Source organism: Pipra filicauda, unplaced genomic scaffold (genome assembly GCF_003945595.2).
Source record: "Pipra filicauda isolate LSUMZ 115617 unplaced genomic scaffold, ASM394559v2 scaffold111_size4109106_pilon, whole genome shotgun sequence".
Classification (NCBI taxonomy): Eukaryota; Metazoa; Chordata; class Aves; order Passeriformes; family Pipridae; genus Pipra; species Pipra filicauda.
In genome coordinates, this window is record NW_024103563.1 from 2548350 (window position 1) to 2565748 (window position 17399).

General features: G+C 42.7%; 1 protein-coding gene across 2 annotated transcripts in view; it reads right to left on the reverse strand.

The window, feature by feature from the left end:
• Positions 1-17399, reverse strand: part of UNC5C (unc-5 netrin receptor C) — a 258552-nt gene that overhangs the window by 41629 nt on the left and 199524 nt on the right. For both annotated transcript variants that reach the window (XM_027731747.2, XM_027731746.2), the window contains exons 5-7: positions 10625-10805; positions 8386-8553; positions 7031-7195 (exon numbers count right to left, since the gene is read on the reverse strand). In XM_027731747.2, the coding sequence (XP_027587548.1) occupies positions 7031-7195; positions 8386-8553; positions 10625-10805 (514 nt within the window). The remainder of the gene's footprint in view (positions 1-7030; positions 7196-8385; positions 8554-10624; positions 10806-17399) is intronic.

The following is a 17399-nucleotide window of genomic DNA, read 5'->3' on the forward strand; positions in this document are numbered from 1 at the left end:
TAATTGCTGTTAATTGTTTCTCCCCCTTGCTATTTCCCAGGAAAACAAGAAGATGTGATACGTTATACCTTTTTTTGTGGTGGTTAAAAAAAACAATAAAACAAACCAACAAAATCTGTGGAGCTGCAAAAACCTTTAAGACACAATGTGCCCAGCTCCTTCTTATATTTTCTATTCTAAAGAAAGACCTTCACATCTGCAGTAATGATGCTGGAGGTCAGATATGATTTCAGACATCCCAGAGATAATGCACTGCAATTTATTTTCTTTCTGAAGGACTAATTATTGGCATGTTCAAAGTGGGCTAATAAATAGGGAGCTTGAGGTTTTGTGACTCTTTATTTACTTGGGTATTATCTCAGATCTTTCCTGAGCGGGTAAGTTAAATGGGGAGACTTTCTTGTCCTCTCCTTGAATGGAGTTTATGATATTCTATAATTAAGACTGCAATTATGTTTTCATTTTAAATTAGATCCTGAAATTTGTTAATATTGTTAGAAAGGTCTTGCCTGAGTTTAAACACGCATGCCATCTATATGGGAGCGGGGGAAGTTGAAAGAGAAGGATAACTTGTTGCTAAAATTTGATGTGGATTAGAATATCCAAGTTTGACATTATGCAATCTTTTGCAGTTAAGGACTTTGACCTTTTGGTTAAATCTTACGTCAGTCTTTAGTATCTTAGAAGCACAGGACCTTAACATTGGGTCTGTTATGAATGTTTGACAGCAAAAGTAAACACATGCCTAGCATGGCAATTTGCTAGATTATGTATTTGCAAATTCCACTCTTGCAATGACTGAATGCTAAATTGACTTCCTGGGATTCACTTTGTTTTGCAGTAGGAGCTGGACAAGAGCTGAAATAAGGACATGGGGCAGCACTGAAGAGAGGACATACGGCAAACAGCTAGTTGAGTGAAGGGACAGTTGGAAGGGGATGCAGGAGAGGGGAATGCTGAAAAAAAGGCTTATGGAAAGCATGAGTTATCCACACAGAACAGGTATCAAAATCTATGGCAGGTTTGTAAGCTCACACGTAAGGTAACTTGCATTCCCCAGTTTATAACCTCAAAAATCCCAGAGACTCCAGAATCAGCTGATCAGCTCAATGTTCGTCTCTCAAACTATAGAAACTTCCTTCCCCAGCATAAGTTTTCATTTAAGGATGCTGCCAATAATTTTTTTAGTCCAGATATAGAAATAGAGAGCACTGAGTTTTACTTCTGATCCTTTTACTTACTCCTTGATGAGCCTTGGGAAACTCATGTAACTTTGCTCTGCCTGACACCCTGACAGGAAAGCAAAAATCATGAAATATACCCACCTTTGTATATGATAAGGAAAATATAAACATACATCATTGTCACTGCAGGGGGTGGTTTTCTTCTACAATTAAAATAATGTATCAGTTAGACTTCGTCATAAGATTTACATTTTCCTTTCATCTATCTCGGTAACATTTTGAGTTTCTTAATGTGCAGAGGAACAGGAAGAATAAAAGAAAGCCTAAGAAAATTAAGAAGAATGAAAAGTGTAGATGGACAAGGTTGCTTTTTTTTCCTTCTCTCTGCATGGCTATAATATTTTTGATTAGTTCAGATTTTTAAAAACAGCCTAGAGATCCTACAGCATTTGTCTTTCATTAAAAATAATATGGAGGTGGCTTTTTCTAAACTGACCGGGGTGAAGACACAGTGATTTCAGTGCCTTGGGTTCCGCCTGTGGCTCTGCTCTTCTATTTTCTCTCAACACTTCTATCTGCTTTGAGCAGTTGGTTTTCTAGGCAAGAGCTCTCAGTTGCAGAGGGCCCACTGGAGCGTGGATGCTTCTCAACTGGGGATTTCTCATGTTGCTATAATAAAAGAGATGAGTCATGACTCTGAGATGTGTGCATAAATTCCCTTGGCTGCTACACCATTACATAATAGTTGGGTTGAAAACAGAATAACACATCTCTTTACTCATATCAAACAACAATATTACAGAAAACTTCTTCTAGGAACAAATGAGATGCCTTCTTCAAATGAATGAGCAGCCCCTGCAAGGGCAAAACAGGCAGGTGGCTACATCATTATGCTGACAGACTGAATGTATTAGAAGTTCTCTCTTGACCAACATGCTCTTAATAAAAGGTTTTATTTCATTCCTCTGCACACATGGGCTTCTGTTGCAGTCTCCCTTGGGAGAGTTCTGCTTGCCTTCTGGAGTCTGGAAAACATCCCCCTGCTCTTTGCATACTAATCTGCTCTGGTGGACCTGTGGTCCTGATCAAGCTGCTCTGCCCTGTAATTCTTCCCTGAATGCCTGCTTTCAAATCAAGCCAAAAAGGGAAACAAATACTTATTCCATCAGAGGTTCTGACATGTTACATTAAACAAGCAAGGCATGTGCAGAATATTTATGTTTTGGGAAGAAAGAGATGGTAGTATCAGGATAACCTTGCCTTCCACTCAAGATCTGTGTATAAACAGAGATGAGACTGGAAAAGGGCAGCATTTAGCCATTTCACACAAGAGCAGGATAAACTGCATCTTTTTCACACGCTTAGGCACTAACACTGCAAGAGGGAACCTTATGAACTTCATACTGCCTTTCAGACAAGGATTTCAGAGTGCTCAGCAAATACAGATTTGCCGTCACCATTTCACATCAATTCACTCTTGACTAGAAGGAAGCCATTTTTTAAAAGGAATGGAATTATTAGGCTGATAATAACGTCTTCACCATGGTATAGGCATCTTTTTCTCAAGCGGCACATCCACTATTTGAGTTTCCAAGCAGTTAAGCTACATGCAGGGAGAGAAAGTGATCACCAAAGTGATTCAAGTGTTAGTCCAGATTAACAACAGATAAAGATGTTTTGAATCTTCTCTTCCATTCTATAAATGACAATAGCACATCTCAGTCTTTTCATGCTCAAGCAACAAAGGAAAAGTCCACACTGACACTCGGCAATGATTCACAAGTGGGAGTTTCTTTCTGGCCCTATTCAATGATAGATCTTTATTCCATATTATGACACTACAAAATAAACAATTTTACTACACAAAGAAACAATACTATTTACGTAACTTTATAATCCATAGCCCTCAAGGAACAATATGTGCTTCACTATTATCTTGCTTGTTGCTATAAGACAGCTAGCCCTGTGTTTTGGAAAAAACTGAAAGCACAACTTAGCCAGCCTTTTATGAAAAGCCACAGTGGTCGACTAAAGCCAAGAGTGAGCTGAAAAAGGGGCACTGGTTATCTTCCTGACTGTGCTAGTGCCAACCCTACACATCCCAGGTACGATTTCAGAAAAGACCAAAAGCCCAGCAGGCACCAACCTCACACCTACGGACTTGCTGTACTTATTCATTCAGGACAGGGACAATATAGATCTGAACACTGTCACTTCAGATCCTCACCAGAGAGAATATAGGTGACAGGCTCTGAGCATGACAGCTGCATGTCACAACTCAGGTAACAAGCCTTCAACATAACCACGCAGTACAGCTAAGTCTTCTCATAGGGTCCACCTCTTCCTGACTACCAGCAGCATTTTACACATAATGCAAAGCAGAACTTGGCCTGCCAGGGACTTGTAGCATCTGCTTTGTACCACACAAATGATCGAGCAGTCATTCCAGACTGAGTCCAGTCAAACACTTCCACTTGTATGTTGCTTTAAAAATATTTGTGACCTAGCGAAGGGAACTAATTGTGCTGAAGTTTGAGCCCAGCAGGGGAATGCTTTGCTTTCTTATTCTTTACACAGAACACCCACCAGTCATTAGGTAGGATGAGTGAAAGGCTAATTGCAGTGCTTCAGTTTATAGCAATCCCCTGTGAGATGCAGTGCATGCCTTTAAAAGTGTTGTTCCTTGCACTGAACTTGTACATCAAATGGGAAATAATGCAACTATGGAGGCAATAATGCAACTACCGTGGGTGGTAACCAGCCAATTCTTCTTACACCTACAGCATATTTTGTTCCAGAAGATCATATTAATGCTATTATGGGAATTATGGAATTGTTATAATGGACCTGCTAGGCAATATTGTGTATTTGGAAACCTAAAATAGCAATGACCACCCTAAATTTTCACTACATCTGCTTTTCCTTTTCAATTCAGCCTGCTGTGTCTCTGCAGGCTCTCTCGTTTAACGACTATTCGTCTCTTCATGTTAACAGAAAAATACTAACTACCGGATAAAGGAGTGTATGTGTATACTAGCAAGATCATTAGTCTGAATAAATGTGACAGCCGAGTTGCATGAGAAATGCCACAGTTAGTGGTAAGCACAAACTACAGCTTTGGGTGTAAAATACTATAATTACAAGGGATGGAGAAAGCTCCACAGTTTTTATCCCCACAGAAATCAATAGTCGTGCAGACTTCTGCTCTTTGCTGGAGCAGGAGCAGTCTGATGAAAGAGCTTATTGATCTATCCAGCTGATGCTACTGAAGTGAATAATAGACTGGAAGAGAAAGGGCTTGTAAATTAGACTCATTCAATCCAGCATTTTCCAGCATATCTTTTACGTGCAGCTATATAAAGGTATATATTTACAAGTGAGTTTTTGTCAAAGTAACAGGCTACTGACTCCCTGTAAGAGGGTTTGTCTACTAATTCTTTGACCCCAACTACACCCCCCGTGTCAACCTTCAAGTTCTCACTAAAGACTGATAGTCAGGAGGCAGCACCAGGGCATCTAGGAGCAGGATTTGACTATGGGGCAGGTAAGCAGCTGGCCAACACATCTCCCTGAGGGCTATGGCCACAGAAAAAAAGGTGGCTGTAGCTTCCTCCATGCCACATGTGCCATGTCAGATCCAGTGGCATGAAGGCATTGGAAGAGTCTGCTGTGGATCCACAGGTTCCCAGCCTAGGAGAAATGTCAGTTCCTGGCCCCAAAAGCCTCAAATAATATGGAAAGAGGCATGTTGTTTTAGGAATGAAAGGAGTCCTGTGTGTCTTCCTGGCTCAGCAGGCAGACTTTCTATGAACCTAAATCCACATGGGCAAAAATGTAAGTATTCAGATTGATTGCACATAAACTGAGAAGGAGAAATAAAGAAAAAGGGTGGGGGGGAGAGAGAGAGAGCAGCAGGCACACTGCCACCAAGTACGGCAAATCAATCTTCTCAGCAGTGATGGATCGGGGAGCAGGACTGTAAGTTTTACAGGTATATGAAACCCCGCAAGTATAAAGACACCATTAAAACACTGCCATTAAATTCCAACACTGAAGGATTACCACGGCCCCTGGAGCTAAGCAGGTCATTATATGACTGCATATTTTTCATTATCATTTTTTATATACATATATATGAAGCAGAATAGGATTCACAACAGTTTCACCCTCTCTCCTGCTGAAGACCTCTGCTTTATACTCAGCATCCACTTTCACAAATAAAATGCAATATACCATCAACAGATAAACGAGATCCCTACAGGGCTTTTATTCTGCTGTACTATTATATCTACTTTTCCACAAGACTTCTGCTTAAATGGCTCTCTTTATGCACACACAAAGATGACATACAGCTGTCTAAATATAATCTGATAGTGAAGAGCTCTTCTGTATAGGGAAATGTATCTTTTCTTCCTAATTTACCATAATGACTTATTAACAGTGCTGGAGCTAGGGGTATGCTAGCTTCCCCACAATAGAAGTGTTATATAGTAAGACATGGATGGATTTTTATTTTTTTTTCTATCTTTAGAAATGAAAAAGAGAGGAGCTCTAAATTTCACCTTTCCATTTTCCCCATAAAAAGAGATTTTTTGAGGCATTACAGCTTCATAGGCTGCTGACACTGACTAATAGTTTCTAACATGATGGAAGTATTTGTATGAGACACACTGAGGAAGCTATTTGTAACTCTGGGAAACCCCAGAGCAAGTGGCTATGCTGTGCCATAGGGTAGCTCAGAGATCACTGCCAGCATAGTAGCCATCTTATATAGTAATTATTCAAGGGGCAGACCTATGTATTAGCTAGTAGTGTCACTTTTCTGTCATTGTGACTATTTCAGTCAAAAGTAACCTGCCTCAGAGAATAAAAATTCTTAACTCCTTTTTAATGAGAGAACCCAAAGCATTTTATGATCTGGACACATAGATATTGAATAGTTACAGCCACGACTCTTTGGATAACAGAGAGCTGAAGCTCGACAGAGAAGTACTGTAGTGAGATGGGATGAAGGAACAGGAGAGATGTGTATGTGATGATTTTGACTCAGGTTATCGTGCTAATGAAATGTGAAAGGGAGTCTTGATGCACCAACAGCCCAAAGAAGACCTCATTTTTGAGACAGGATGGGGTGCAGAGCAGATTAACTGTTCATCAGTACATGTCAGAATCACACTTAAAACCTGCTGTTTTTTTACTTCTCTCTCCTATTAGTCACAAAGGCAAGACCATGGCATAAACAGGTGCAGGTAGAATAGACTTCAGTGTTAGAGCTGATCTTCACGAGGCTGCACCATGATGATGACTACACATGAAGTTTGCACTAGCACTGTCTAGATACAGTCTACTTCCTTCTACCACAGGGCACTTGAAATCCAAAAAAAGCACATAACTATTATACGTAGAAACATGTGCACCCACCATTCCTGATATTAAGAAGCCACAAGCTGATCTGCTTGGCCAAGTTTACTCTTTAAAAATGCAGACTTTGCCCTGAATGCTCTTTTTTTCCCATTTACATTGCTGTAAGAGTCACTGCCAAACTTCTCTGGACAGATGTTGCACCCCTATAGAGAGGAAGACTGTTTGGTAGGGAGACCGGGGGGAGAAGGCTCTATTATGACTCTTCCTAATTCTTCACTGTTCAACTTCATATACCTCAGACAGCATTAAATTCATCTTCAGGCAAAAAGAGTGGGTTGCCCAGACTGGTGAGAATTGGATTAACTCATTTCTTTCACAAATGATTCTGTGGCTTTAGGTCATTGATGCTGTTCTGCAGCTATTTCTGTTTTCACTGTGGCCATATATATCCCAGACCCCAGAGAGGTCACAGTGGCACTTACCCTGCATGCAGAGCCCATCAGTGCAGTTCTTGGACTGCAGCACCAGCCCCTCACAGTCCTTCCCCCCGTTCTTTGGTGCTGGGGCCGTGCACTCCCTCCGGCGCCAGTGAGTACACTCCGTGCCACAGGTGGACCACTTGCTCCAGGATGTCCACTTGCCATCCACTGACACAAGGAAAGAACAACTTGTTAGGGTGTACACAGAAGTGAGACCAAGCAAGAGCGATGCACACATTGGCACAAGTCGGCCTGCAACTCCTGGTCATCTCTGGCAAGGCAGAGGGATCATCAGCCTGCTCTTCTCTAAGTTCTACTTCTGTCATGTAAATACACATTCACCCCCACCTCTCCTTCCCCTCTGCCCTGACCCCATTTCTGGTCTTTCTTCCCCTTTATATAAACTTCTAACTAGTTTATCTGTGTTCAAAGTGTACAAGCAACAACTCAGGAATCTGTGATTTTATTTTAATTTTTGGCATTTTTTAACACAGAGATTAAACTGGTCCAAAAATTCTTCTTTAGTAGGAAGATATTTAATGTTAAATACTCCCTATTAAAAGAAATATCTAGAGGTACCAAATTTCACATGAGCAGAATCAAGAATGTGTTTAGTGCCTTTCAACATCCTGCAAATGACTTTCAAAAGCACTAAATCGAACAGGTGAAGAACAAAATATGAAATTGTTCTTGTGACAGAGCTGGATGGTCAAACTTAACAAGCTCAAGATGACCTTACTGACATTGATTTGAGAGGGTCTGTAGAAGGAGGAAAGCACTGGACAGTAGGGGCAGAACTTTGTCACAGATAAGTACCAACTACCTGGTGTGTCCTGAAGCAATTTTGTATTTTTCAGAAGTTTACATTTAAAAACCTTTTAAAGGTATGGATACACATCTCTTTCCAGAATAAATGTCTTTGAAGTCAGGTAAACATGTGCCTCAAATTTAACATCCACATCCCAGATGCTTCTAGTTGCTGAGACAGCTGGACTGAACAGACATTGCAAATATATTTACATCGCAGTTCCTTTCTATATTCAAATTCCAATCCTTTTCCAGAGCTTTCAACCATTATCTCCTACAATTTGAAACTCTGAATGTTCCCCAAATCCCCTGAATTATGAGGGCTGAGACACCAGTGTAATCAGCATGCAAAAGTAGGGCTGAAACCCACGCTGTTTGATATGATGGGCTCACTATTTTATCTACTTATGTAATACAATTTCATATTCATCCCCTGAAATGTTGGATTTATTAATAATGAGAGGCAGGCTTTTGTAACTCATAGTATTCTCCTGAAATGACTGATGACAGACAAACAATTTATCTAGGGCTGTGTGCTGTTGATACTGAACCTGGACACAGAGTGGTGCAAGCTATTTTCTGAACGCTCTGGCCCTCGCAGAAGGCACCACCGTTGAGTGGGGCAGGGTTGGTGCAGGTCCTCGTGCGCTTCTGGAAGCCTCTCCCGCATCGGCTGTTACACACTGACCACTCAGTCCAGGTAGACCAGCCTCCGTTCACTGAAAAGCAAGAGGGAGAGTATGATCCCATAATCAGGCCAGCTTGGTCAGCCCAAAGCCCAAAGTGATGGCTGGGAACAGCATGAGAAGCAACGCTGAACAGACAAAACCCACGTCTCCAACATGCCAAATGTATGCCAGAAGTCACTGTAAAAATTTGAAGAAATGCTGATGCCAAATGAAAAGCACCATTTGATGACAATTAGGGCTGGCAGGTGACCAACCTTACTCTGAAAACTGACCTGACCCAGCCTTAAGCTCCTGATGGAGTATGTATGATCAAAATCCCTGCAGATTCAGAGAGCGCACACAGCTCTAACAGCCAGAAGCCTATGTTCTGAAAGCTGCAGCACTTTCCAAAGGGAGATAACCTGCACTCCTGCTCATGCTCAGATGAACCCATCACCTATGTATGCTGAGACACCCTCATGCTTTGATTAGATATTGATAATTTTCTCTTCCTTTCTTTGAAGACGGTGATTTCAGGATGTCAGGACAACTTCACTCATCCCTCTGTGGACCTAGCTGGTGCATATGAATATCTCAGCACTTCCCTAACAGATATTTAAGCTGTTCAGAGTGAACTAACACTAAATGCATTTTTTTTTTTAATTGACTGTGGGAAGATATTTATCTCTGGAAAGATATTTATGTTGACTCTCCTTTCCACCCACCTCATTTTCTGGGATAGAGGGATAGATGAAGAAGGAGCTATGCTGCTCTACATAAGAATGTCACTGCCAGTGTATGGGTAACATACTAACTGCTCAGATTCTCTAAACCCAAATGTCTGTGATATGACACAACCCTTAAGCAGCTCTGGTAGCAAAACCCATAAAAATGCTACTCCCCTACACATGTCTCTTGAATACACTGTTGAAAAAAATTCTGTATATGTATGAGGAGGAGTTGCCTACATCTTTATGTTTCTGCATTCATCACAGTTACAAAACACAGAGCTCTTGCATGGTCCATTCCTCAATATCACAACCACTGCTAATCAACTCAATTCAGTCAGTTTTCTATAAAAACTGAACTAAAAGGCCTTCATTGTAACTTCGGGGAAGCAACTGCTTACAATTAAATCTAACTGCTACCCTGAATATGAAATGAATATTAGGGATAATCATAGGGATTTTTTCCTACTTGTCTATCCTATAATTAAGCTGATTGTAAGGAACACCAGTTCAGTCAGCTGGCACATCATCAGAGCAGGTTTTGTTCTGGTGGATACCCCCACCTGGGATGCATTTGGGGCAGTAACTCTGCAGGGGCAAAGGCTCAACCTGGCGGGGCAGAGCTGCAGCACAACACAGGCTGGAAGAGACCCTAGAAGGGCATCTCATCTGGCCCCTCCACAGCCAAAGCATGACCAGACTCAGTTACATCAGGACTGTGGATGCAGACACACGCAGACACTGTACATGCTATCCCATGCTTTGTATTCCCTTGACGTTTATTTTTAAGCTAGGCTGTGCGCCTCTGAACTGCAGTCCCAGAATGCTTTGTTACTTTGCCCCTGATGTCAGGGTATGTTTTGGCAGTAGACACCAAAAATAAGCTTATTTAAATAAATATAAGAAGATGGAGGGTTGTGATGAGCTCTGACACTCTTATGAGTATCTGAGAGCACGAACTTCCCATCAGTTTCACTCTTATTTCTGAAAAGTACCACTAAGAATGTGAACTGTGGTGGTAGTAAGCAATGCCTTGGACACTCCTGTTGGAGAATGTGCCCTCGTGGCTCCTTGCTGTATCCAGCCAGCATGTGTTACAGCAAGGGGAAAAAACGCCTGCTCTTCATGAGGTAGCTGGCTGTGTGTGCAGGTGCTTGTTCCTCCTGTCACCATTTCCTGTCACCAATAAGCCAAGCCATCAGACCTGTACTTCTGATATTTTCAGTAATGAACCCTGACTGCAGTCCCTGTACATGTCTGCAAGTCAACAGGCAGCACAGGCAGCCCAGACTGACCACAATTAGAGTTGCATACACGCATTTTGCATCCTCCTCCCGCCCCTCTTGCTTTGAGTGTGCATCCATCCATTTGCAATGGGACAAGGCACCACTTACCATAGACAATCACAGTCGCTGTGGTGCTTTTCCTTTTGGCCACAATGTTTTTTGCAACACAGGTGTAATTGGCTGTGTCAGAAAGCCGGGCCTGCTTGATGATCAAGTTGTGATCAATCGTGATGTAAAAATTTCGGTCTTCCACGGGATCAATAACCTCTTCATTCTTCAGCCACTCCACCTTGGGGTTTCAAAGGGCCAGAGGGGAGGTAGTGAGTCAGCACCAAGTCACACCACAATTGGACAGACACAGTATCTATGATTACACTGCTTTTAAGTACACATGCACTCACATGTACATACGTGTTATTGTCTTGCTGCAATTACAATTAAACAAAACAGAGACAGTTACCAAGAAATCACAAGGACATCAATGCTTATTTTTCCTTTTTTACTTATATAAGCTACATTTTATTTTAATAAAGCATAATTTCCTTATCTACACCAAAACAAAAAACAAAAACCAAAACACAAAACAAACCAACCAAACAAACAAAACAACAAAAAAAGCCCACCCATGATTTTTAATCTAGACAATGTTCTCTTTATTGCCTTCCTAAAAAAAAACCACCTTGTTATATCCCAGCTGATGGCAGTGAGCCGCTCTTAATATAATTTGGCTGCAAATCCAGTAGCTCGTTTTCATTTCAACTGTATGCTCTGAAGGACAAGACAGGACTGGGCCCTGGATGGATCAAAGCTGGGTCTTTATGTCACTGGATCACTTCAGCCTGTGTCCAGAACTTAATTAAAGGAGGAAAAACATAAACACAATCAGCCTGCCAGACTTGTGAGGTGCTAGCTGCCAAGACCTGCTTTCACAAACCCCACTTTTCTAAAGACATTTGAGGAACTACCCAAGCACTGACGTACCCCAAAAGCAACCAAGAACCTGCTCCCCACCTGAGACAGCTGTACAGACTGCCCCAATCCATGGTGAGAAAACGAATGACCACTCCTGGTGCTCAAGACAGAAGGCTCAATTCATGCCTGGACAAAGCCAGTCCAATGCTGTAAGACCAGTGCTGGCAGATGTGAGCTTGGATTATAGGTCCCCACCACCCAGTCCCCCTCTTTAGCCCTGGCTTAAGTAGCTCCAGCTCCCCTACCCCAGTTTGGGTGGAGGTATATCAGGTGTGAGCTGCTTCCAAAGGTGTACACCTTAGTGAATGTAAAGCCATTGCTTCAGCGAAGGCTTGATTTAAACCCCCCTTTCCCACAGCACATCCCTGCAGTACGTGGCAGTCAACTGTCAATACTGTGTTGCTTAAAGTTGGTGGTGTAAAAAGGGCCATGGAAATGGATACATGTGTCTGTGAGGAACAGGAAAAGAAAAAAAAGATATAAAACTTTGGAGGCTGTATTTCTGTCACTACCACAATCCTGTTTCACCATGGAAGATATAAGCTCTCAGTCAATAGCCTGGTTTTCCTAAACAGGATGACTAAAATTGTTCTTCCTCCTTCCTTGAATCCTAATGGGTATCAGGTATAATCAAGACAGACAGATTCCTACTCAGTCAATGGCAATATTTAGCTCCTTCCTCACCTGCAGGTCAAGTCCCCGTGCATTCTAAAATGAAAAACAAGCCAGGAGCTTATCTTCACCAGTCGTAGGCTGTCACTTAACCGCCGCCTCTCACACAAATAAAACACCTTTTTTGGGTTTTAATGTCATTGATTATTTCTGGGATGGAGTACAGACTTATGCCAGGGGTCTAATAGATCCTACATGCACTGCCAGAACCATGTACGTACCACCTTCAAATCTGCCTGTAATCTTCCTATCCCCTGCACATTGAAGACACCAGGACATCAGTAAGAACAGGACTACAGTCTACATAGTCTAATGCTCAGTCTAAAATGTTTCTGGTATGCCCATCAGAGCGCATACTCTAGTAGCCTTTGGCACCCTGAAGGCTCCATGCCCAAGCACATGGTTGTCTTTTTCGAGTACTCTGCAACACTTTCTCTCTCCACTGAAAACACACATGCATATTCAGTCTGGGTCTCAAATGATTAGACAAAATTAAAGCTGTAAGCATTGAATTCCCTATCATCCCTGCAAAAACACCAAAGATAATATGAAAACAGAAGTTGCCAAAAAAAAAAAAAAAAGGCAGCTCTGTATAATTCAGTATATTGCCTCTGGCTCTACACCAAATCTCTTAGGAAAAAGATCCTTTTCACCTAATGTCTCAAAATTCTACAGAATTTGCTAACAATAAAAGTTTGCAGAACAACAGGATGCCTCTTTTTTCCGCCAGTACATCAGAACTGTGTGTGCATGTCTAAATCCCATCTCTTTCACAAGATATCTCTAATATATCTAATTCAGTCTTCTGACATCCAGGTTTTTATGATGTCTGTTAATGTTGCAAACTCCAATGTTAAATCTGAAGGGAGGAACTGATGGATGATTTGACACGCAGCAGGAGTCTCCTTTCACACACATTTTAGCCATCAGTAGAACAACACAAAAAAGAGCACATCCCTGGTTGTGTTTTCTCCCTCAGTCCTTGTAGAAATGGTAACTAAGTCAATACACTACAACATATAAGTGAGGCTGTTGTTGGTACTTATTTTCAATTATTATCAGCCTCATTTTCTCTGGTGCGGGTGACTGCAGTGCTCAGTACCTCCAAACTTCTGATTTTTTTTTTTTGAGGTAACCAGTATAGGTGGGAGCAGGGTTGTTCTGTCACGTAAGTAGGAAGAGATCAGGCGTCAAATACAGAATACAGAAGAGAAGAGAACAAAGAGGAATGAGACAGCGTGATTTATGAATGACAAGTATGCAAACTGTTATTACAGAAGCTAAAAGCAACAATCTCTTTTGATGCCATGTCATTCCCCAAGGCTCAGCCCCCTCACTGAAGTAGGCTGTTAATTCAGTCAATGCAGAAACTTATCCTGAATTTAATTCTGCTGCCTGAATAATAGAGACTGGCAGATGAGGCATCAGACACTTACGTGCTAGAGACCTGTACCCCTGCAGGCAAATGGACAGAGGGGCAGCAGGATGTCCACGGACATTTCAAAGTGCACAAAAGCCAGCCTCCAAGGTCATACTAAATCACACCCTCATGCCTCCATTTTTCATATATCTAGAGATGTTTTAGAGTAGATGGTTGCTTTTGCCTAATATTGAAGATGTATATTTACTGGCTATAATAACAATTCTTGAACAGGCATCTAGTCCTACATATTCAATTAAATCAAGCATGTCCTTCCAACTGTTATTGATAAATGTACTGATGGCTGTGCATGCATATGTAGGAAAAGCATGGGATCAGTTTTTCTTTATCATAACAGAAATCATTTAATTGCCAACAATTATGCCATAAAGGATGAAGTAAGTGTACCCCCTGGGAGATGACAGCTATGGAAAATTACAACAATTTGCAATTTTTTTTTAATATACAAACTCTTAGAGCAAAGCAGACAGAAAATCCCCATTTCTTATTGTTAGTTTTCTACTTGCAGAAGTATTTTTGTTATATGTTTGCAAACTGACTAGCAAAAGAAGCCCACTCAGTTGAGGTGTGAGAGTAGTGAATGAAATTTTGACTCATAGAAACTGCAGATGCTGAGAAGCTGGAGTACACCTGAAGCTCTTTTGGTCAGAGCTCCTTAGCATTCTGGAAGCAACTTGCAGAGCAGTGAGGCACACAGCTCCTGCCAGCTGTGCTGGATCTGCACATCCAGTGCTGCTAATGGGCTGGCAAGCAAGCCTGCAAGAGACTAAGCCATCCCTGCAATGGGCTGAGAAAGCGCATGGTCCAAGGCGACTGTAATTTACAGCAACATACCTTGTAGCATCTTTCTGTCATCCCGCTCCCCAGTGAGAGACAGATGTGTTGTCTCTAATCATTCACTGATTGGTATCGGGAGATACATTAACATAATTGGCACATTTGTTCTAATTAACAGAGGGAAGCTGCCACATGCCACCCAACATGAAAAGCAAGACCATCGGCAAGAACAGAAAACCTGCGATCAACACCTCAGCTATACCTGGGAGCTGCAGCCAAACCTGTGCTGCCAGAGGATGTTTCCAGCAGCAGCACAAAATAAGGCAGCACACACAGAGATAAAGACTTGCAGAGCCAGGACAGGCTTCTGTGCAGACTAAATGAACACAGGGAACATAAATCACACAAGCGATTACAGACGCAAGAAAACCTATTATGGAGGCTAATTGCTGACACAAATTTAGCCATACTAAGTTACTAGCATTACTAGGCACTTAAGTCTCTTGGCACACTTGTTTATGTATGACTGTTTTAGAAACTAGTAGAGCAGAAGCACATCTGTTCCAAAAGAAATCCAAGGATGGAAAAGGAATAAGAGCTCATGTAGGTCCTGCCCTCCGTATCGTACAAGTCATTCCTTACACCTCTCGCAATCTCAAGAGCAAAGTCAGCAGGGTATGAGTTCTGGATCCTTGTTGCTCATTATCTCCTCTGCACCAACCTGCCCTAGAATCATCTTCAGAGCAAGGTCCACCTGCCCAAAACAACAAGTCTTTTATCCTCCAGACATAGACAAAGTGCTCCAGTGCAATTCTCCAGAAGAAACAATGCAAACAGCTGGGAGAGACTTGCCTTGATAAAAGGCAATTTGTAATTCTGGGAAGTGAGAACATTGTACCCCTGCCTTCCCCATGCCTGGTTGATGCAGCAGGATTGCTTTCCATCTGGTCCCTCATCCACATCGGCATTGCGGTTGGTGTTCTCTGCAGCTGTGCCAACTGGTCACAGCGGCATCACTTGCCTTGCAGCAGTCCCTGCTGAGCTCACACAGCCTCCAAGAGCCACAGGGAAATCATAGCTCCCCTGCTTCACCTGAATTGTAACAACAGACACAAATCCCAAGCCATATTGGTAGTAAGGGCACACATACTCATTCCAGTAAGAATAAAGCATTTGTGCAACTAGCTACTGATTTGGACACAGTACAAGATGTTCAAGTGAGACCGAGAAAACTTTAGCAGCTTTCATACAGGCTATCGAACCAGAAGCTATTCCAGATACCTTGAGACTTGAGTGCCTATTTGAAGAATGTTATTTGATTTTTGGATTTTGTTTCAAATGTATACTTTCACCCCAGCAACTGGCTGTTGAAAGGGATGCTGTCCTCTATATACTATTTACTGAAAAGAGACTTAAGATTAAAAAAAAAAAAGAAAGAAAAAGGTGATCTCCAAAGAGACTGAAATTACAGCTATGAGCGACTAAAAAACACACACTGAAAATGAGACAGCAAATGCAAATCAGCACGATGTTTTGTTAAGTTTTTGCTATTGTGTTTCTGCTGACAATAAGGAGAATTGTTGTTCCTGCTGTGGAAACACTTCCTTAACACACATATATGCAGCTTTCTGCTTGAGTACTAAAATCTACATAGGGTGTATGTATAGCTGCTGGATGTCTCTGGCCCCATTACAGTTCCCTTTATGCACAACTGGGAAGTGAAACCTCACAGAATAAACTTCAAAGGCCAAGGTGGGCTGGCAGAAGCAGATGGAGAACTTTCTTGCATACAGCCTCAAATTCAAACATAGATCATCATAATCATCATCATCATGGCTGGGCTGCGCGAACGAAGATCTGGGGAGGGCTCTACCCATGTTTGTTACAAGCGCGCTGGTGGCTAAAAAGGCCAATACAAGATAGACACATCCGGCTGCACAAGGCACAGCAGAAAGACTCCTTAGGTGGTATATTCTGCAAGACACGATTCTTTCTGCACTGCCTTTTCTCCTCAAGAGTGATCCCGTGTGCTTTTTCAAAAGCATCAGCAGCGTTATAGATGGTGTGTCTCCAGGCCTCCCGATTGGAGGCCAGAGTAGACCAGTTATGATGATCAATATGGCCAAGGCTGAGATGTTGTTTCAGGGAGTCCTTGTATCTCCTCTTCGGGGCTCCTCTCTTGCGGCAGCCGGTGGCAAATTCACCATAAAGCAAGATCTTAGGGATGCAGTGGTCCTTCATCCTTGAGATATGCCCTGCCCAACGCAGCTGTGTTCTCAGCAACATGGCCTCAATACTCGTGATTGCTACTTTTTCCAGAATTGACGTGTTAGCCACATAATCTGACCAGTGGATGTCTCTGCACGGTTGTACGGAGACAGCGTTGATGGAAGCGTTCTAGGAGACGCGGGACCACTACGCGCCGGCCGACGGGGGCGCGCCGCACAGCTGCCGGTGGGAACTGCGCCCCCGTAGGAAATGAGAGGAAGAACTATGGAGTACAGAGAGGTTTGCCAGTCCAAGTTTTGGGGGAGGGGAGGAGCGTCGGGCGGCCCACGGGGGTCCTCAGACCACCAGGAGGGGTGGGCGAGGCAGCCCTGTATGGAACGTTGCAGGTGAGCAGTGCGAGTAAAGATCTGTGGTAACACGATGGGAGGAGGATAAGGCCAGGGTGGATAGCGGGCTCTTCTGGGGGGTTGGGGGATTTTGGCCGGGCTGGGGCCATGGGAGATGCCTGAGCCCCGGGTGGGTGCGGGGGCCAGAACGATTTGTTTTCGGCTCACCCGTGGCTAGTGTCCAGGTTCAGTCTGTTTTGGATTTATTTACTGAGCCCTGAAAGGGTGGTCAGGACAAACATAGATCATGGCATTATTAAACGAAAACCATAGCATCTGCTATGTGGCCATCAGAAGTTTCTGGGCTTCCTTTCCTACCTGAACGAAGGGCTTGAACTGGAGGTCCCATAGCTCATATGTTGACTGGCACTTTTGGTATCATGTGGGCATGTGGAGTCCCCAGTCC